Source organism: Anomalospiza imberbis, chromosome 15, assembly GCF_031753505.1.
Source record: "Anomalospiza imberbis isolate Cuckoo-Finch-1a 21T00152 chromosome 15, ASM3175350v1, whole genome shotgun sequence".
In the NCBI taxonomy this organism is placed as follows: Eukaryota; Metazoa; Chordata; class Aves; order Passeriformes; family Viduidae; genus Anomalospiza; species Anomalospiza imberbis.
In genome coordinates this window covers 3,201,583-3,223,243 of record NC_089695.1, presented here as the reverse complement: position 1 = coordinate 3,223,243, position 21,661 = coordinate 3,201,583, and the positions used below count along the sequence as shown (strand labels likewise).

Genomic DNA, 21,661 nt, shown 5'->3' with positions numbered 1-21,661 from the left:
AAAATTCACCTCATAGCACCACTCTTTGTGCAACACTTGCAGGGCTTTTGGGATGCTAGAGGTACATCCATGCCTTCCACAGAAGTCAGCAGTCCTGGAAGCAGCAGGCAGGGAAGCGACTTCTACCCAGAGCAATCCTACCAGTTTGCTTCCTGACCTGCAGCATCAGGAGAAAACAATCCTTACTTGGGCTGGAGCCGGCTTAAAATTGAGGGTTAGGAAACAAGGACTAGAAGCTAAAGCATCTCCTTCAAAACCCACCCCCAAACCTCCAAGACCCACCCCCAAACCTCCAAAATCCACCTCCAAGCCTCCAAAATCCACCTCCAAGCCCCACCTCCAAACCCCCGCTGCGGGGGGATGACCGATCCCCCCGGTCCCCACTCCTGCTGCGCTCCCGAGCCTGCAGGCCCGGCGCCACGCCACAGGCCTATTAATTAACTTCATCATCAACCCCGAATAAACACATATCCCACCCGGGAGGAGGGCCCGCTGCTGAGCGTTCTCCCGTACGGTTCGCTGCGGGGAGCACGAACCCGGCGGCTCTCCCGGGCCCCGCCAGCTGCCCCCGGGGTGCGGGAGCGCGGGTGCGGCGGGGCCAGCGGCGGGGCCAGCGGCGGGGCCAGCGGCGGGGCCGGGCGGCCGCGGGTGCCGCCCGGAGCGGGGCTCGGACGCGGCGCCGGTGCGCGGGGGGAGCGCGCAGCTGCAGTACCCGCGGCGGCCGCTCGGCGGCGCGGCACTGCCGCCGTGCTCGCCGGGGCGGCCGGCGGCGGGGGCCGCTCTCTGCCGCCTTCCCGCGCCCTCTCCTCGCTCCGGCAGATCTCGCGAGAGCGCGGCCGGCTGGTGGCCGCGGGGGCTGTTGCAGCAGCGGCGGCGGCGGCGGCGGCGGGAGGAGGCGGCGGCGGCGGCGGCGGCCGGGGGCGGCCGAGGAGGCGGCGGCGGCGGCGGAGGAGGCGGCGGCGGCGCGGGGGCGGCCGCGCCGGGGCGAGCAGCGGCGGGCGAGGCCCGAGCGGCGGCGGCGGCGGAGCGGCGGCGGCATCATGGCGGACAGAGACAGCGGCAGCGAGCAGGGCGGCGGCGGCGGGGGCGCGGCGGGCGCCGGGGGGCCGGGCGCGGGCGGCGGCGGCCCGGGCGGCGGCGGCGGCGGCGGCGGGGGCCCGGGCGGCGGGCTGCAGCACGAGACGCAGGAGCTGGCCTCCAAGCGGGTGGACATCCAGAACAAGCGCTTCTACCTGGACGTGAAGCAGAACGCCAAGGGCCGCTTCCTCAAGATCGCCGAGGTGGGCGCGGGCGGCAACAAGAGCCGCCTGACCCTCTCCATGTCGGTGGCCGTCGAGTTCCGCGACTACCTGGGCGACTTCATCGAGCACTACGCGCAGCTGGGGCCCAGCCAGCCCCCCGAGCTGGCGCAGGCGGCCGACGAGCCCCGGCGGGCGCTGAAGAGCGAGTTCCTGGTGCGGGAGAACCGCAAGTACTACATGGATCTGAAGGAGAACCAGCGCGGGCGCTTCCTGCGCGTCCGCCAGACCGTGAACCGCGGCCCGGGGCTGGGCTCCACGCAGGGCCAGACCATCGCGCTGCCCGCACAGGGCCTCATCGAGTTCCGCGACGCCCTGGCCAAGCTCATCGACGACTACGGCGTGGAGGAGGAGCCGGCCGAGCTGCCCGAGGGCACCTCCTTGACTGTGGACAACAAGCGTTTCTTCTTCGACGTGGGTTCCAACAAGTACGGCGTGTTCATGCGGGTGAGCGAGGTGAAGCCCACCTACCGCAACTCCATCACCGTCCCCTACAAGGTCTGGGCCAAGTTCGGACACACCTTCTGCAAGTACTCGGACGAGATGAAGAAGATCCAGGAGAAGCAGCGGGACAAGCGCGCCGCCGCCGCCGCCGCCCCCGCCGTGGGCGCCGAGCCGCCCCCCGAGGCCGAGGCGGCCGCCGCCGGGCCGCCCGGCGCGCTGCTGCAGGCCGAGGAGCCCGAGGAGGACTGACCGCCCGCCCCCCGGGACGCGGACTGGCCCCGCCGCCGGCGGGAGGGCGGGCGGGCGGCGGGGCGCGGGGGCGGCGGCCCGGAGCCCCCCCTCCGCCCGGAGCCCCCCCGGCCGCGCCGCCCGCCCGGCGCCCCCCCCGCCGCCCGGCAGCAGCAGCGCCTCAGACCCGCCACCCATCGCTGGATGTTCCTCCACTTTACCCACCGTATCAAACAGTAAGCAGCTGCTAAAACAAAACAAAACAAAACGAAAAAAAAAAAAAAAAACAAAACACACAAAAAAAAAAAAAGAGTCAAAAAAAAAAAAAGTAATAACATTATATATGAACTGTGTTTCCTACTTGATTAAAAATATAAAGAACTGAGTGTTTATTTCCCTAATTAACCGAGAACTTTTGTACACGTTTAAGCTATTATTATTAAAAGTGTTTGCAAAAATGGTCAAGATTATAATATTGCTGAATTATATAAAAAAGTCCTTTTCATGTTGAGCTAACATTTGACTTTAGCACAAAAAAAAAGAGATATTTTAGAACACGTAAAATAATATTTTTAGTTTTTTCTTCTCATTTTGTTACCAAATTTCGAACCTTACATGGAGGTTACTATAGTATATTTGACACCCTATATACCTGTGATTAGAGATGTGTATATATATATGAGGGCTAGGCATGCTGTGTGTCTGAGCTTTGTCTAAATGTTATGCAGAAGTTTGTAGAGTTAAAAGGTACGTAGGTTTAATTCATGCAAGGTAAACAATAAGTGCTCTCTTTTATACAATATGCATTGCATCTGGACCTTAAACATATAAAAATGGTCAGTGAAACTTCTGTGAACATGAAGAAAAATTATTAAAAAAGGCATTTAAATGAAATTTGCTAACTTGTGATTTTTACGTTTGAACCAAAGTTATTCAAATAGTAAAAAAAAAAAAAAAAGAAAAGAGGAAAAGAAAAAAAAAAGAGAGAGAGAGAAAAAAAAAAAAAAAACGAAAAGTAAAGAATTTCTTCCCATAATATTTTTTTTCTGCACCTGTTTGGTTTACAACTGAGTAGGCGTATTGTCATTATTGTGTATATGAGATGTACTTGTATTGTTCATAATATATTTTTTTTATTCTGTGTACTTAAAGTACTTAACCTGACGTGCAGCGGTTTCCAGTCCACCTGTTTTTGGACAGCAGGTAGCGAGTCTTTCCGTGTGGCCACTGGCACTAGCACTATCTCCTGAACTCGGAGCGATGCTTTGATCCCTGTTAACTTCTGTTAGGAACCAGTGCAGCGCGAGGGCAGCGTGATCCCACTGAGCCATGGGGGTCGGAGTTTGGTTGGACAGTGAAAGCCAAGCCGGTGTGTGTCCGTAATGGATTTCCATGTAGCTGTGGTGCTAGTTATTATTACTGGCTACATACCTGGCGAGCCTGGCCGTGCCCTGCCCTCCCCGTCCCAGCTCCCGCCGGGCGCGGGCTCTGCTCGAAGCCTAGGCTAGGGAAACACAGATTTGTCAGAACACTAATTGTCCAGGTGTGTTCTCCAAATTGAAATTGTTTGTAATAATAATAAGAATAATAATAGACTTTTACAGGTTGTCTTCGTTGCTTTTCAGTTATGTTTTTCTTTTTTTTTTCTTTTAAAAAAAGTTGGTGTGCTTTTAATTGACTAACTTGCTGCTGTATAGTAAAATATTAATATATTTTTATCATTAAACTGCTGCATGACTATCATCATTGTGAGTGAAGAGAAAATGTTATAAAAAAAAAGATGCCTTAAACAGTGAAAACAAAACCTTATTTTTTGGTTTTTTTTCTTTTCTTTTCTTTTCTTGGCTGGAATTCAGTAGAGAGCATTTCAGAGAAACTAGAATCTTGTTCCACACGGAAGTTTTTTGGGAATGCAATCATTTTGCTGAATGGTCTTGGCTGAGTTAGGGGTCAGGTAGACCTGAGCTGCTCCTGTGCGAGCAGGAGCTGCCAGCGCTTCTTTACCGAGGGGCAAGGATGGAGTTTCGGAAGGGTGGGGAGAAAGCAAAAAAAAAGCTTGTTTTAAAGAATTTGATTTCCTGCTGTCATTTTATTCCCAGTTGAAATTATAATTCCCTTTTTCTTCTTGGGGTTTTGGGGTTTTTTTGGTGTTTTTTTGTTTGTTTTTGGTTTTGGGGGTTTTTTTTTGAGATGTACTGTAAGTGTCAAAACAAGCTGTTTCCATTGTACCATGCATTATTGCCCTTGAAAGAAGTTTGCTGTTAGTGTTCACAGAAAGTTAAACACGAGCCGCTGGTAGCGAGGTGTTTCTGTTTCTTTTTAAACAATCACTGGAAATGTTTAAAATTGCTTTAATGTGCACTTTTCCTATTTCCCAGTAGTGAAATAAGCTTTTCAGAGTGCGTAATGTGACATTTGAAATGGTTCTCAATTGCATGTAAACATGTGTCTGATAACCTGCTTCTGATTCGGAGGCTCTGGATGGGCAGTTCCAGCGATTATTGTACTTCAACTGTGATGTGTCGGGACTGCACTCTCCATGCTGCTAGACGTAGTTAGGAATTTAATTGCTTTGGTTTTGCTACTTGATTGATTGTCTCGGTCCTGCTGTTCACTGCCCTCCCCAAAGTTGTCGCGCTGCCGACGGACGCGCTCCGGCGCCCGTAGTTCCACGCCGCCGCGGTGCGTTCCCAGCAATAAGTAGCGGGAGGCGAGGAGAGCACGGCAGAGTGTCCTTCCGTCCCTCCCGGCTCCTGGGAGCATCGCTAACGAGGCAGGCTCCTCCCGTGGTCTTCCTCGCCCGCGCCGCCCGGATCCTGCCCAGGATCCGGCTGACTGGAGGAGCGCACGGGCCGCGCGGGTCCAGTCAAACCAGTACAGCCTGGAACAGCCCGCGGGCAGTTCTGTGAACAGTGGCCGAGAACTTGTGGTCATTTTTTGTCTCGTTTTGGGTTTCTTCTGCGTGTTTCCTTTTTTTTTTTTTTTTTTTTTTTTGTTTTGTTTTGGTTTGGATTTTTCTTCTTTTAATGCACGTTCTGTCTGTTCAAGGACTTGATGAATGATGATAACGAAAGACTAAAATGACTGTAAAGATTCGTGGGATTTTGCTCCTGGTTGTTTTAGTTTCCTTTGGATTTATTTTTTTGCTTTTTTTGTTTTAATTTTCGTTTTCCCGGAGGTGCTCGGTACTTTACCAAGGCTCTAATATCTCAGTATTTAAAACAAAGTACAGAAAACCCTGTTTAATGTTAGAAGAAGAAAGGTATATTTGACCATATGTGTTGTTTTAAAAAAAGACAGTATGCTCAAATGTGCCAAGATACCTAATTCCTGAGAAGTATGCCTTATATTTTCCTTGATGATATGCTTTTAAATGTCTTGTAGAATAGGTCCAAGAGCATGATAAAAGCTACTTTATAATGACTACGTGCAAGAAAACTTGAAATTCATTGCAATACTGACATTATTTTATTTTTAAGTTAAAGGGACACTGTCAAGTAATTTACCATTGAAATACAACCACCTTTTAAGTGGTTTTATGCTAACGGGGAAATGTCCTCCGAATTCAAATTCTATTTTTTTTTTTTTTTTTTGTTAAAATGAAAACAAAAAAGTGAAATTGCTCTGTCTTTGAGAATTTAAATAAAAAAGAAAAAAAGAAACAGCACGAGCCGCTGTTGATTCCTGCCTCTTCTTTGCGGTCCCGCTTACGATGCTGCGGCGGGAGGCAGCCAGCAGCTTCCCGGGAGCCGGGGGTCCTGGCCGGACCCTCCGGGGTTCCCCCCGAGCCCCGGTACCGGGAGCCCCCGGGTTGGGCCGGGCGGGATCGGCGGGAGAGCAGGAGCCCGGCCGCCGGTGTCGGCGGCGCGCCGAGCTCCTCGCCAGGCGCGCCCGTAGGCGGAGGGCTTTTCGTTTTTTGAAAATTCAATTGGAAAAAAAAACGGCAAGAAATACTTGACAGTGTCACTTCGTGCGTATCCCTCGCAGGGGTTGAAATGCGCTGGGCGTAGCGCTGCCGGGAGAGCGGTTCCCGAGCTGTCCCGGGACTGTGGGAAGCGCAGAGGGGGCAGCGGGCGGGCGCAGAGCGCACCCCGTGAGCCAGGCAGAGCTGCTGCCGGGGATTTAACCCCTGCTCAGAGCCGACCGGTAACTTCTTCCTTTTTGTTTAGTTTTGGGTTGGGTTCGTTTTGGGAGCAATTACTTTGTTGCCTTTAAAAATAGCACTGTAACCACCTTTTTTTATGATTAGCTGTAGTGTAACCTTTGTCCCTTCAAACTATGCAAGTTATGAAATGTAAATTAGGGATCAGTTAAAGATAGTTGATTATATTCAATCAGATGACATTCATGCACTAACTGGAGTATATACAGATAAAGCTATTAGAGTGACTTGTATGCTAACAGCAAGATATAACATACCTACCTATTCTAAAAAAATTACTATTAATATTGTATAACAGGACTGTGGGGGTTGGGAGGGAATGTTATCTCTTATCTTCTTAAAAGGGGATTTAAGATTTTTATAACTGTTTTTTCCATCAAACTTTAATATTTTTGTCAAATTTTTAGGTATTTAATTTGTAAAATAGATTTTACTTTGTACTGGCGTACAGAAAATAGGGGTTGATTTAAACTTTTTTGAAGCCAAGTGATCAAGTACATTTGTAATAAAAAGTCAATGGATCTATATCAGTTGTACTCACTGTTTTCATTTCTTGTACGTTCTAATGCAGTGGCGCTCTATGTCTCCCAAGGAAAAAAAAAATTGGGGAGGGGGGTGGAAGGAGAAGGCAAAAATGTCAGCATTGATGCTGCCAATTGATGCAACTTTGCGTGAACAAGTGGCCCCTGGTCAGTGGAGATTTGGTAGATATGCATTTTTCCTAAAACACGGTGCACTTTTTCCAGAAGGGTTTATGCAAACCTGACATTTTTGGCATGTCTTCACTTCACGCTTCCACCTTGGCGCCCGTAAACTCTAAAGTCGCCCTTTGGGAAGCGCCTTTCCCTGGCACTTCAGGAAAAGCAAAACCAACTAAAGCAAAACTCTGATTTCTTCTAAAGTGGTGAACTACAGCACATGATGTTTTTGCACCCTCACACGCTGTCTCCCATCCTCCAAGGTCTGCCACTTGCTTTTCTGTAAGTTCAACAGGTCAAAGTATTTTTTGTTTCATATTTTTTTTTTAAGTAAAATTGCCAAGTGTTTTGGATCGAAGACTTCAGCAGATCCACCGAGCTTGGATCCAACACCTTGCAGAGCACTGACATAATTATTTTTTGGTTGCTTGTTTGCTTTAAACCCAGCCCTCCCCTTCCCTGTCCCAGAGCATATACCAAATCTGATTGACTTGTCTGTGGCAGAAGTTGTGGGAGTCAGCAGGGAGAACGACGACATTAATGTACAAGAATGCTAAAACAGGTTTACATTTTAGGGGCTCTCTTCAAGCATGAAAACCTCAGAAGTATAACTAGAACCAACCAATTTCCTCGGTTTTGCTAGTCCTCCAGGTAGACATTGAGTCTTGCTTAGGTGAGTTGGAAAGAAGGCAGTAAAGGCAAATTCTTCCACAGCTGTGCAATTTGCTCCTTCAAAAAACTGCTGCTTCCTACTGGATTGGGTGGCTTATGGAGAGGTAGGGCTCTGCCTGAAGCACTGTGAGTTTCTCTTTTAAAAAGACACTGTCAAGAATTTTTCTTTTTTAGAAACCCAGTTTGCAGCTTTTTTTTTTTTCCTGGCTTTTTTTTACTTCTTTTTTCTTTTGCTTTTTGTCAGGCTTACCCAAACTTTCCCTTTATTGTCTTACTCTCCTCCTTCGTTGGCTGCCTGCTCCTTGTTAACTCAGCTTGTGCAGCTGGAGGGTCACTGTTCCTGGTGATGTTTGGACTATCTGGAAAAGGAGCCCAGTAGTTTGAAATTCTCATGCTGGGCTTTTTTATATTTTTTGCACACTCATTTCTCTCCCTAAAAGTTTTACTCTTCTTGGCTTTCTCCTGTAATGCGTGAAGAAAGGTGAAGGGCTCTGAATTTTTGGTGGCAGAACAGAGAAACTGGCTGCACGCAAAGCGTTGTCACAATGTTTTGACAAAACCGACAAGGTAAACAAGCGAGTTCCATTTTTATTCCTGATTCCTTCTGCTGTTGCCATCTCCTTTGCCGCTTGTAACAATGAAAGAGAATTTCTGCCCAGAGCTTTTTTTTTTTGGCGTTTCTTTTACTCTGCTCACTTGCACATGATTTAGCTCACTGGCACCGCAAAATGTGCGTGGGTTGTGAGCGTGGCAAGGAGATACGTATATAGCGTTTAAAGCTAGTTAAGGTTAATTTAAATGGACTTCCAAAATTATAACCTTTTTTAAAAGCTCGTATTCCCCAGAGCCTGATCTTTGGGCCTGAAGTTGTGATGGCATTTTTTTCTTCTCTGAAGAGGTGTGTGTTGTGTTGGGATGGCTGAGGGTGATGGCACAGGAAGGATGCTCCTCTCGTGTGGCAGCTCTCCGGAAGCTCCGCAGCTGGAGCCGGGCTGCCTGCTCTGCTCTGCTCCCAGCAGAGGCTCCTGTTCGTGCCAGATGGTCCTGGGTCCACTCTGGGAGTTTCTCTTAGTCTGCCTATCCTCCTTTGCTTGTTGTCTTTGCAAAGGATTTCAGTTCCTGATGGGCTGTGTGTGTTAGCAGCACTGCAGTCTGGGGGAAAGGCAGCTCACAGCAGGGTCTGCAACCATCCGACTTCTTGTGAATGACAAGTGGGCCACGAGGCTTTACTGGGCTGTGTGTTGCTTGTTGTTAGTGCAGAACAGCTGCAGATAGTAGAGAGAAGTAAAGGCCAAATCATCCATTTGCAGGGGTTTCACAGTGTTACTTCTCCAACGGCATTCTGGATATTTTACTGCAATTTGGTTGGCATAGAAGTTGCTGCTGGAGGAGTACATTGGAAGAGAAAGGATAAGCAGGTTGGTGTTGGGGCAGGCGTGGTGCTGTCACTAACAAAGACATTTCCTGAGCCGGCAGCCTCAGGCTGAGTGAAGAGTTTGTCCAGGGGAGGAGCTCCCAGCAGTCACAGCAAAGGTGTTGTCTTGTCTGGAAGGTGGGAAAAGGCTTTCAGAGCAAGGTGGGAGATGGGATGTGGCAGACATGGATGCCAAGGTACACCTGGGCTGCCATGCATGGTGGACCAACTCTATTTTTGGAAATAAATGAGCATGGTCAGGGTTCACTTGCCATGCAAGTGCTTCAGCATCAGCACAGCTCTTAGAGAAGCCCATGAGAGCCTGATGACAGTGGCTCTTTGCCACAAGCAGCTGAGAGGTGTCAGGCAGCTGGTCCCAAGGGATCATGGAGCAGCGGACGCTGAGCTCCCCACATGGGGTAGCTCTGCTGCTCCCCATTGTTGCAGTTTGGTGGCTGAAGCCAGATGAGCATTTTGTGTTTTGGAAGAGTCAAAGCATGTCACTCCCACCTCTATAAAAGTAGTAACAGGTTGTGTAGCCTGTTTGAGACAAAATATCACAGGAGAGGGAGAGTTGAAGTCATACAGCAAGAAACGAGGCGTGTTTTCACGGGAAAATGTCAGCTGGAGATTAAGTGAAAAAAGATAAAGATAGAGGACTTTTGGCCTCACTATCTGTCTTTTGAATGTTGACTGATTAAAACAAGACAGAGTGAATGGCTGGATATCCCCAAACAGTGCTTCACTGTCCCACTGCAGATCGATACTGCTGGCACTCCTTCACCCGGAGATGGGATCTGGTCTTGAGCTTTCTGCTCTGGAAGGCACCGTGGCCAGCCAGCACTGGAGCCTGCTCAGGCTGGCCATAGATTTTGCCTGCATGTGGGTGTTGTCTTATTTTGGGTGCCAGACATCACCTGGGCTGTGGCAGTACCTCTGTAGCTCGAGTTGGGCATGTGGTTTGGTAGGGAAATTCTACTGTCCCTGTGTGACGTACCTTGGAGCAGTCTAAGAGCACAAAACCTGATACAGTTTGGGTTTAACTAAGAAAAGTTTTACCAACCGGTGGGCATTAGGTTTATCATGCCAAGCTAGAGCTCATAGGAGAGTAAAAAATCCAAAACACAGGTAACGTAGCTGTCAGGTCCTGAGCAGGGCCTACTTTGCTGTTGAACTTGGTGACCCTGGCCATTTCCACACCTCCTCTTGAGGCTTGAGTTCATGACATGTGGTGAATCTCTGCTCCTTTCTGGACCAGCCATCAGCTGGGAGGGTTTTTGGTCTGAATGGGAATCTGCTGGATCTCCCCAGCAGGAACTCAGTCTTAACTCAAGACAATTCCTTGGCTTTGTTGGTGACAGTTGGTTTGCTGTCCATCCTGACATTAGCTTTGCAAAAATACACACCTTAGCCCTTTCTGAGTCTTGGGCCATGTAGCAGACTGAAGTGCAAAGAGGATTGGCTGCAAAACTGGGAGTAGGAGTTTCTGCTGAGTCTCCCTGGCTGTGGCATTGAAGCATTTTTTTCTTGAAACACTATCTTGAAATATGCAGGAAGCAAGAAAAACCAGCTTCATACTTTCTGTTTGAGACTGGAGAGGTGAGAGGTGTGGATTTACATCTGCAGCACAAAAGGATGTGCCCCTTTTGGCTGGGGAGACCTCGGAGGGAGGTGGCTGTTGGAGCTGATCCAGTGCGCGCTTCTGGGACGGCAAGTGCATGACTTGGAGAGATTTCGACAGCTTTTTGGGAAAAACCTCCTTGTGTTGAAATGTCATCCCAGTCATGATGTTGATTTAAATGGAGAATTGCTTGTGGAAGTGGCTTGCAAGCTGTATCTGAAGCCCCATGACCGTGCTGACCCCGGTGGGTTTGGCTGTGTTACTGAACGCGGTGCAGAGACCGTGCAGCAGCCCCATGGGTGTGGCCTTGGTGCAAGAGACCGTGTCTTACTGACACATGGCAGCAGTTTGGGCTGGTTGGTGTTACTGTCATGCTTGCAGGAAGGTCTGGGAGCTGAGCCTGGGCTCTCAGACATCATCACCACTGTGCTCTGGATTGATGCACGGGCCGGCATTGGTACAGGGTGTTTGGGGGGGCTGCGGGGGCTCTGCTGTGGGGCTGACCCCCCAGCGTGGTTTGTGCTGATATGGCTGGTGTTGAGATGAGCCTGGAGGAGGCTGTGTCCATATCATGGACCTGGATAGTTTCTGGTGCTGGGAGTTGAAAGTCAGTAAATGAGCAGTGGTCGTTTTTTCTGTTACTGGCGAACGTCTTGATGTGTGACTCAGGCTCAAATTGCTGTGTGCCCATCGAGGTTGGGCCATTGGAGGTTTGGGGGATTTTGTTCTCACTCTGGGTAGAAAGGCGGCTGTCAGAGGGCAGGACAGTGGTTGTGCATCAGGCAGGACCTGTCTGTTGGGATGGTTGGGAGCAGCATTGTCGTTTGAAGGGCAGCCACCTTGGTTTGGCTGTCTCTGTCCCCCAGCTTGCGCTTGCTCTAGTGTCTCCCTAGGGAATGCATTTTATTTCTCCGTGCTCCATCCTGGTTGCACAATAGTGAGCACGATGTAGGCTGCTGGCTTTATTGCCCGCAGTCTTCTGAGGTTTGGAACTTGCCTGGGCTCACCTTTTGCCCAGGCATCTCATATGGGCAGGGAAGCTCAGACCAGCAGCTCCTGGGGAGTGAGTCTGCATCGGCACATTGGTGTCAGCTGGTCCAGGCTCCTCAAAACTCGCCTAGGGGTCAAGAGGTGAGTGCTGGGATTTCAGGGACCAGCTCTTCTCTCTGCATCAGTCCAGCAGAAGCAGGTCCAGCTGGCTCACTTTTGGGCGAGCTGGGAAGGCTTGCCGATCTGTCAATACTTCAAGAAATGCCAGGGCTAGGAATCATGGAGAAAGGGTTTTGTGAAATCTGGTGTTCAAACCTCCCACTCGAGTGATGCTGAGGAGAGCTGGCAATGTAGCATTGGCTTATCAGAAGCTGTGTGGGCAGGTCAGCTTGAAAAAATGTATGAGCAGCACCACAGGTGAAGGAAAGAAGCTGGTGTCTTGTCAGGTACAGAGTTTAAATGGGGTGAGAATTTCTTTTTATTAAAAAGATTGTTTTATTTAAATAATAAATGACAGTATGTTCACCGTTGCCAGGGGCTGCTGAAGGGCAACCAGGCAGGTCTGAGCAAAGTAGGGACTAAAGGCTTTGAATTATTTTCTGTCATTAATAACTCTGAACTGAGCACTGCAAATTCATGTAAAAGCCATCTCTGCTTTCATGCATACGAACAGTTTGGTTTGTGGATAGATCTGCTGTGATCAGAGGCTCATTCTATCTTAAAAAAAGAAGTTGGCTTCTGAGCTTCACCTGTCAATAAAATTCTGGAAAATGAGTCCTTGCAAGGCCATATGTAACTTATCTTGTCCAATGCAAGTCTCTAATTGGCGGTTTAAAGTAATTATTAAAAAAAGAATCTGTTAACGGTCAGTCTATTTTTGGTTTAAAGATGGACTTTATATGGTCATAACGTAAAATTCCTAGCTTAATTATGGGAATCAAAGTACATTGGCTTAATTGCACAAAGAACTGCACACAAGAGTGCAGAGAGGACACGCTCAGCAGAGTGATTATCTGCTGATGAAATACTATATGGAGCAACAAGTGGGGGCGTTCCAGGCTCCAGAAAGCATCCTGAGGCCAGAACTGCTGAACTGCTGGAGGAGAGATGGTACCAAATCCTTGTCCAATCCAAGAGAATTGGACATTTCTCTTGTCCAATGTCGACCAACTCTATTTTTGCAAATAAATAAGTATGGTCAGGGTTCATTCCCACCACAGCACTGACTGCCCTGCCTTGTGGAGACTTGAAACTGGACAGGATTGAGGGGGTGGTTTATAACCAAAGCCTTGGCTGAGGAGTTGATTTGTGTTCTGGAGATGCCTCCAGAAGTTGGAAAAGCAGCTGTGGGAGGTTTGAATGCCAGAGGATTTAGTGATGGGAAATACAAGCTCCCAAAGATTAGGAGATCCATCAAATTATCTCCCTGTTGATTGGACACGTAGACCTTGAAAGGTATCAGAGTGCTTGGGGCAAGCCTGCATTCTTGAAGCTGAGATGCCTGGGAAGCTTCCTGGTGTCCAGGAAGGAGACAGAATTTAGGACATGGCAGTGCCTCTTCCTAAAGTCTGTGTGTGTGCCTGGGAAGAGGCTGTGACAGGGAAGTGAACTGAAGAGCTGTGACTTCACAGCATTTCCACTTCAGCCCAGGCGTCCCCAGCCTGGTGGCACGGCAAGTGGGCAGGGTTTGGGGAGGACAGAGCCTGGTGGGAGGCCGAGGCTGTTGGGGCTGGAGACTGGGAGCACAGTTGTGTGCACAGGAGGGATTGGGCTGAAGTAAGAATTGGGCGCATCTGCACAACAGGGTGGAAGCAGGAGACAAAAATAGTTATTGTAGACTGCTCGGTGGTGAAAAAAGACCTCGGCACAGCTGCTCTGATTGAAACATGGTGGGGGTGATGGAAATCAGTCAGATACTGCATTACCTGCCATTGTAGCAGGTATGTTAGGTCATAAAGGAGGAACACTACAGCTAAAAGGTTGCTGTAAAATCTGAGGAAACTGGAGTACTGACGACCAAACAGCCACATTTATGTTGGATATAAATTCTGTATTTTAATGACATGGAGGTATTAGGACGTTTTCTATTCCAGACAGAAGGAAAGTTGAGGATTTCATGAGCCTTGGGAAAAAAAACAGGCTCACGCATCTTCCTAAACCTGTTAGAAAAAGTGAGTTCTATTCTGACCATGCTATCTGGCCAGATTGTTTGAGAGGGAGCTGGCTAACATTTTGGAGAGCAAATATATTGATTTACTTAAAGGATCATTGCTTGTAACAGCCTGGTCTAGAGTAAGCCTTTGTTTAGGACTAAAACGTAAGACCTGATTCAAAATACAATTATTGTTGAGTTGTTAAGTAGCAGTGACCACCTGGGGGTCACTGAATTGCACGCTCAGCATTCTCAGAGGTAGAAGGTGCTGGACTGAAAGTGAGTCTTTTTTTCCAAAACATTTCAGGGGAGAAGATCAGAAAAATGAAGTCCTTAGACTTACCATAGATACCTGGGAAGATTACTGGCATCCAGGTGAGGCAGAAATCTGTCATGAAAGAACGAACAACCCTGAAACTGTTGTTAAAAATAAAGGAAGGGACTTCTGGAGTTGAGGAAGATTCCACCCAAGGACAGCAGTCCAGCTCTTGAGGAACAGACTGGAAGAGCCATGTAGTAGGGCAGGTAACCATGATTGGGAAATGAAGCAGTTTAGGAGGGGCTTTGCAGAGCTGGGGGCTTTGGGGAGCCAATGCTGTCTGAGGGACATCAGAGACAAGGCTGGGGAGAAAATCTGGCTGTGCAGGACTGAAGGCAGAATTCATTTCCTGCACTACTTCATGCCGCTGAAGTGACTCCCCCATGTCATACTGCAGCACAGGGCACATTTGAGAGCCTGATGTCCTTTTGGGTGGAATAAGGAGCCTTCTTCTGAAACTCAAGTGAGGCAGAGATGCTGGAGCAAAGTAGGAAATTCAAGTGGAGGAGCAAGAGAGGTATCAAGGGGTTTTAAAAAAGCTTGGGACTGAAACATTTAAAGGTACCAACAAAAACAGGGCTGTCAAAAAACAGCTTAGTATTCTCCATGACTAGATATCATCCTTATGTCAGGTTATTCTTGTTTTTAATTAAAGTATTAATCGGGGCACTGGGAATTGCAGATCAGAAACCCCGAACTCCAGTTTGAGAAGGAGAATCTGAAGTTCTGTAGCTCTTCAGTGTGTGAGACATGGAAAGCAACATATTTTCTGCAGAGAAAGGGGGTTGGACCAGGTGATCCCTTCCAACCCAGTCCATTCTTTGATTCTATGATCAGTCTGGTTTGCTGGGGCACCTACCAGAATGTCAGAACACATTGAAAAACATCAGGACAAAAAATAGGCTTGTTATGAGAAGAGAAATATCATGGAGTCCTTCTTTGGTTGCAGTTGATATTTGTCACTTGGGGAGCAAAAGGTAGACTAAAGTCTAGTTAGAGAAGGTGATTAAAGGCTTCCAAGACTGCATCTTCAGCCTTTGAGCAAACGAGTTCCATTCAATGGTTTCATTAAACCCAAAGTTGCTGGGTGGAGAAAGGTTGACTTTCATGAAACTTTTGTGGTGGACACCACTAGATCCAGGCTGCAAAGTCTGGTCGGAGGGGAGAAACAAGCCCAGAATACTGGGTAATATGGCATCTAGATTTCTCCTGTAAAGCACCAGTTCAAATTCCTGCCTTGAGCTGGACTTGCAGGTCTGCCAGATCCCAGAGTGTGCCTCAGCAGCTGATATTGTGGGTATGTTCTGTTTTCTTCTTACTAAGAAAAAACCCAAAGGTCTTGACTTTTATAATGGGTAGAAAGGGAAGGAGTAGGAACAGGGGTCTGGGCAGCATCTTCCAGTGTTTGCCTAGGTCTGTCCTTGAGGGAGGATTATTGGTGTGTGCACATGCAGACCTGTGTTACCTCTCTTTCCAAGAGACCCAGAAGAACCCACAGGTAACTGGTGTCAGCCAGAGCAACCTTTTGCTGCTCTGGCTTAGTTTTAGGCTTCTTAAAAGTCTATGAGTCATGGCAAATACCCTGGCTTCCCCCACCTTCCCTGTCTCCAGTAGATGATGGTACCAAAGAGTGAGTCCTTTGATAAGTCATTGGAGTTTGCAATAGAAACAGCACCATGAGGCTTTCAGTCAGAGTTTATGTTTAAAGACAAGGAGCAGAGTGGTTGGAGAAGTGACCCCAGCCTGGCTGGGGCTGGAAAATTGAGAAGAGCATAAGGTTTGGTGCAGTGAGCATGAGGCTGACCCTGGGACAAGTGAGGCAACAAGCAACAGGGGGGAAAAAAGAGCAATTTTTAATGCTCCGTCAGTATGCCAGGCTGTAAGTGAATTGTTCACTCAGGAGGAAGAACTTCGATTCTGGTAGCAGAGCAAATGAAGGGAAGGTGTGTGCTCTGCCACAGGAATCCTGCACATTCCAGGTGTAGGTGCAGGTCTGTGAGGCTGTTGAGCAGGAGCTCCTCTGTACCACAGCTCCTTAGAGCCCCACAGTGTCCCTGTGCTGCTCTCCCTAGTGATCAGGTGGTTGTCACTGGCACAACCTTTGTCCCTACCCCTAGAAATGCACTAGATTGCTCACTTCTAGTTAAATTATACCAGCTGATTTGAAGTTACTCAATATAAAACCGTCGTGGTATGCTTGCATGATAGTTATTTGATGTAAGACAACAATTTCTTGTGCTCTCTCTTTAGGAATTTGGGCTTTGAGTTTCACTGGGGTGTGTTGTACGTACCCAACTGCACAGGATCAGGCCCATCTCTGTTTTAAAATGTATTTCACATCTGCAATTAGAGATGTTCTAGGATACACATTAGAAGATTGAGTTGTCTGTCACAGGCTCAGGTGATCATAGCGACTTGTGCTAAAGGCTCTGTCCTCGTAGAGACCTGCACGGCTGCTTTGTGTAACTGCTGTCAGAGCTCTGGCGTTCTGGTAATAGTGTTTTTTAATAAATGTACTGAGTATACTCGCCTTTAAATCCTGTTAAGTACCAATAATTATTGCTGGTATTCTGTACATTAGCTCTGTACTAGCATTCACATTGGACTAGGCTTAATAGCGTGAGTGTCAAAGATGACTTGAAAAAGGAAAATTAGTTTATACCCTTTTCGTGTGGTTCTACTCCTTGTAGTGAGTGGTTTGTAGAAGTACCATAAGTGCTACAACTGTCTTCCCCCTTTTACTTACTGTGATTCTCTGCAGCAGAACATACAAATTTAAGTCTGTTTTTTCATCCTTTGGAGACACTGAGATATTATCATGGTGAGGTCCATGGAAATGCCCAGAGAGCTGGGCCATCACACAGAGATAAGGCATCTTTTCCATTTGTTTTTTTTTTTTTTTTTTTCCTTCTGCTGTCCATCCTCCAAGTTTTTGTTTGGTTTTTATTTTTTAATGTAAAAAAGTTATTCCCTCATCTGTCAGTGCAACATCCTCTAGGATATTTGTGATCTTCCAGGAAAGGTAGACAGGACTGAAATAACTAATGCCAAAAATTGCCCATGGCAAGGGAGGGAAATCCTTGTTTTCAAGGCAAACCCCATCCAGACTTTTTTCAGCACACCACAAGGGTATAAATCCCGATTTTTTTCTTTTCCAGGTGATCTTTAAGGCCAAGTAGCAGAGGGCAGTGTTTTGCCCTCCAGTGGGGTTCCGGTGCCGCCGGCATCCGCGCTGTCCCGCAGGTCTGAGCCCCCGGCACCCCGGCATTTAGGGAGCTCCATGGGGTTGGCTTTCACCGTGTCCTCAATTTGGATCCCCAGGGCAGAAAAATTAGGACTTTCTCAGTTAAAGAAAAAACCAAAAGTGAAGCAAAATCTCTGGAGAGTTGTGTTTCCCCACAGCAGTGACAGCCCCTCAGCACCCACTTCTGTTCAGCCAGGACGCCCGGGTCAGTCCTGCTGGGTTTTTAGCCATCTTGACCTCATGTTTGCAAATATTATTGGTAATATAATGCTCTATGTACAAATGTCTGTGTGGCTCATGTGTATGTTTCTGTGGTTCAAGTCAGCCACAGACTTCTGGAATTTCATTGTACTTTGGTTAAATGTTGGACTTTTAACTCTTCTACTGTATGGCTTCTTGATTTCTCTTGTCCAATGTGGACCAACTCTATTTTTGGAAATAAATAAGCATGTAAATAAAATGAATGGGTTTATGCCACTTACAAGAAAATGCTTTATTTAAAATATACACTCAGTCTTGTATATTTTATGGTATCTCAGGGAGCAGCCGAGGCTCAGGCCCCAGAAGCCTTGTGCTGAGATACCATATTATGTACAAACTCACTTCCAAGTGCTTTTGGAAGCAGACTTCCCATCTCCTGAGCCAAACCCCCGTAGGACCAGCCTTGCGGAGGAGGGAGGGGGGAATCCAGAAACACGTAGTTTAAGGGGAGTAAAGGAAACAAACACGACTTTCCTCTCAACACAAGGCTTCTGGTTTGAGGTGGCCAGGTGCCAGAGACACTACCGGGTGCAGGGATGCCATGGGTCGGTTCTCAGCTCCCACTTGGGAGCACGTGGAGATCAGGAGCACAATGACATCTTTTTTTTTTTTTTCTTCTTTTTTTTTTTTTAATTCTCCATATAAACCAATATTTACCAGTAATCCTGTGTTTCTGTTTTTGTTTTTTGGCAGACTTTTACCAGTAAATATCGGTTTATTCCTGAAACCAGAAGCCCTAAACATACCTTTGTTTATAAGGTCAGTTGGCATTTTGTCTCTCTCATTCCCCACTCCCCCCCAGTACAACCCAGCAGGTGGTTGAAAGGTACCAAGTTCTCTTTCTAGTTTTCCTGCTCTGCATCTCTGGGAACTGGAGCCCGCAGGACCTAGAGCCTTCTGTTGGTAATGTAGATCCAAGTTTACAAATTATTCTTTTCCCGTTTTAAATCCTGCTTTTAAGGACAGAGGTGTTCCCGCCTGCCCGCCACGGGAACTGGTAGAAACCCCTAAATTTCTCCTTCTCTCCGAAGCCTGCGGGTAGGTCTCTCACTAGCATCTTCAGGCTTGGGACTGAGAAAATAATTTATCCCAAAATATACACTAAAAACTGCCATTTCTGGTTTACTGTGAGCAGGACTGGGGGAGGGAAGGGCGGGAAAGGAGTTTGAAACTTACTTTTCTCCCCCTTTTTTCCTAGAAAGCAAATGTGACATGGGGAGGAGGGAGAGAATGTGAACGTTGCCCTTCCTAAACTCATTGTAAACTCCTCCTCCGAGGCTGGGAAAAAGGGCAAGTGAAAGATCTGATCCTTAAAAGGACATCACTGGGTGTCTGAGACCCCAAAAGCAGCTGGCAATTTTTAAGGGCTCAAATTGCTTTTGGTTTATCCCAAGACAAATTGACTTGGGAATGTTGAAGCCTCCTTTTTCCCCATAAGTATTTGCCACCCAAACACTGCACATTTTGGTAATACCCCAGAAACAGACAACCTGATGAGGGATAGAAAATGAGTTTACTGCATGGTCCCGGCCAATTTTTTTTCTCCCAAGTAAACAAAAAACAAACAAAAAAAAAAAAAAAAACCAAACCAAAACCCATCACTGTCCCTCCTCAAAAAAAAAAAACTCCTAAAAAAGCAAGCCCAAGAGGATCTCAAATGCCCAGCCTGGTTTTGTCCTACATGGTTGACAAGGGTGTTTTTGGCATAGCTGCAGCCCATCCATGTCCCTTTAAGGAGCACCGTGGCTCGTTTCCTCCTCACCAACCCCGAGCTGAGGGCTTTGCCGTTCCTGAGAGCTGATCGAAGCTCCTGCAGCCTTAGTTGGAGTCCAGAATGAGGGGAGCCCTCCCAGCTGTGCACTTTGAGCTGAAAATTACCTTTCCTCCCCTTTTGCAGCCTGGGTGGTTCTGATTGCTGGCAGTTCTGTAATACAACCTTAATCTGAGCAGTTGAGGCTGGTCCTACCTTATCTTCAGACGTCTTGCGGAGGACTCCTGTTACCAGTTTGGTACTCAAAAGCTACACCCCACCATCAGAAGTCACTTTTTGTTTTTTCCAAAGGCAGTGATAGCTCACCCTCTCTAGCTCTAATGGAAAACCTGATAATTGCAATGCAACTTTCTAATAAATTGTTCATATATTCATAATTCCGTTGCAATCCCAAATTGGAGAAGAGATCTGTTAAAGGTATATATTAGTCAAGATTTTTCTTATTGTAAATACTGTAATTTTATAATACTGTCAATATTTTATTAACTTAGAAATATTTAACAGAGTTTAATCTATGGTAGTTGATTCATTTATAGGTTTATGTTGCAGCCAATTACATTCTAATGTAAGATTAACTTTCAGCATGTAAACTTTGAGTGAATATATCTTTGGAAAGATTAAGAGCGAAAACTCTCACTCTTAATCTGTAGTATTTATCCCCAGTTCCCAGTTGGGAATTATTTAACGAAATATTAGGAGATTTTGAGAGCTCATGAATCTGATAACTGCAGTGGGATTTGAAAACTTGAATTTTGAGATGTACCTGGCTCTTTGACCCTGTGAAAAAGTTTGTTTCAGTACCTGACCTCTCTAGCACAGAAGTCTTTATTTTGAGCAAAGGGACACTGTCAGATAAATATTAGTTTCTTGCTTTTGGGGGGAAGAAGAAACCACAAAATGCAGCCCTGTGGCACGCCTGTTAATTCCTTTCGGATGGCAAGGGGAACAGCTCCTGTCCCGAGGCGTTGTGTCCCCGGCCAGAGCAGCTCCATCCCCGCGGCATGCCCGAGAGGCTCTCGGCAGCGCCGCTGCTCCCGCGGCCGTGCCCGCCCAGCCCCGGCCGCAGCCGGAGCTCGGGGACATGGGCAAGCGTGCACCAAGTCTCAGACGTGACCATTTTTGACCAAAGCGTTTGCTTTTTAAAAATGGAAATCTCTCTCTCTCTTTTCACCTGATGGTGTCCCTTTAGCATCATAAAGATGTTCACGTTCTCTGAAAACCACGAGAAGTGATCTTCTTTTCAAGGCAGGGGAGAATTGGTCTGTCATGTGTTTGCAACGCAACTTGCATAAAAAATACCAAAAATATTTTGAGGGTTTTCACAGGCGTTGGTATTTTTTGAGTGTAAAAGTTAATCTTGATTAGAGATGTGCCAATCTTTACTGCTTTCCTGTAGTGTTGTTACACTTAGGCATTTCAGTTCACTTACAAATATATACTGTAACAGTATACTTTGTACAGATTTATTTAAAATTTATTTGAAAACTGAAATAAAGTAGGCAGAAAATAAAGATATTTATTTTTCATTTGACTATGTAAGAAGGTATCATTCTTTTGGTTTTAGTGCACTGGTGTACCAAGCCTCAGAACCACTGCTTTCTCCAGCTCATAGGATGCTTTTCCAGACTGTGGATACGTGTATGTGTACTGCTGTGTTGATAAGTAAATGCCAACGATGGAGTTCGTTGCTTTTATACATCCCAAAGAGAAGTTCTCCACCGTTCACTGTCTGTTTTCTGACCGAAAAGGCGTGTGTTTGTGAACAGTGCTCACGCCAGCTCTGCCATCCCACCCTCACATCAGTTCACACCAATGCCAGGATGGGAGGAGTTGCCTGCGTACCTTCCCCAAAACACCCCAGGCCGCAGTGGCATCGTCAGGGAGCAGTTCAAACCTGTGTCCTTTGGGCTTTGTGTAAAGCAAATGCAGAACAAGAAAAATCGAGATGTTAAATCCATTAGAAAACCAATTCCTTATTGTACAGTAGTATGGAGATCTCTAGTCAACCTGCCATTAATAATAGATTCTTATTTTTTGAATGATCTATTTAAAAGAACAGCAAGCATTGTATTTGCTAGTAAATCTGAAGTGTTTACATGGAATTACTAAATAAATTATTTGATCTAATATGGCTCTTATCAGTGCTGATTTTTAATAATGGAAATTCAGTTTGGCAGCTGCTTTTTTAGTTCGTGCTGTTCTTTAAAATCTTCCAAAGCAGTTTTTTTTTTTTTTTCACTGCATCCTTGTGGTTCAAATTAGGTTCTGAGGAAGAGGCAAACCACGCCTCTCCCTGCAAGGCCTGACAGGAATGCTAGCTCACATTTTCCAACCCTTTCCATGAGGCTTTCCCTTCACATCCCAACCAGCTGAGACGAGCAGGATGC

At 47.1% G+C, this 21,661-nt stretch overlaps 1 protein-coding gene across 7 annotated transcripts; it reads left to right on the top strand.

Annotated features, from left to right (window-relative positions):
* Positions 1-901: 901 nt before the first annotated feature.
* PURA (purine rich element binding protein A) lies at positions 902-21,401 on the top strand. Of its 7 annotated transcripts, none has more exons than XM_068205571.1 (4): positions 902-2,206; positions 18,197-18,262; positions 18,350-18,406; positions 20,839-21,401. In XM_068205571.1, exon 1 carries the CDS (start codon positions 1,041-1,043, stop codon positions 1,989-1,991), a length of 951 nt encoding a protein of 316 aa, XP_068061672.1. In that variant the 5' UTR covers positions 902-1,040; the 3' UTR covers positions 1,992-2,206; positions 18,197-18,262; positions 18,350-18,406; positions 20,839-21,401. The 7 variants fall into 7 exon arrangements, with proteins under 7 accessions (XP_068061672.1, XP_068061669.1, XP_068061671.1 ...); XM_068205568.1 differs by having other exon boundaries at positions 19,401-21,401; XM_068205570.1 differs by lacking the exon at positions 18,350-18,406.
* The last annotated feature ends 260 nt before the right edge of the window (positions 21,402-21,661 follow it).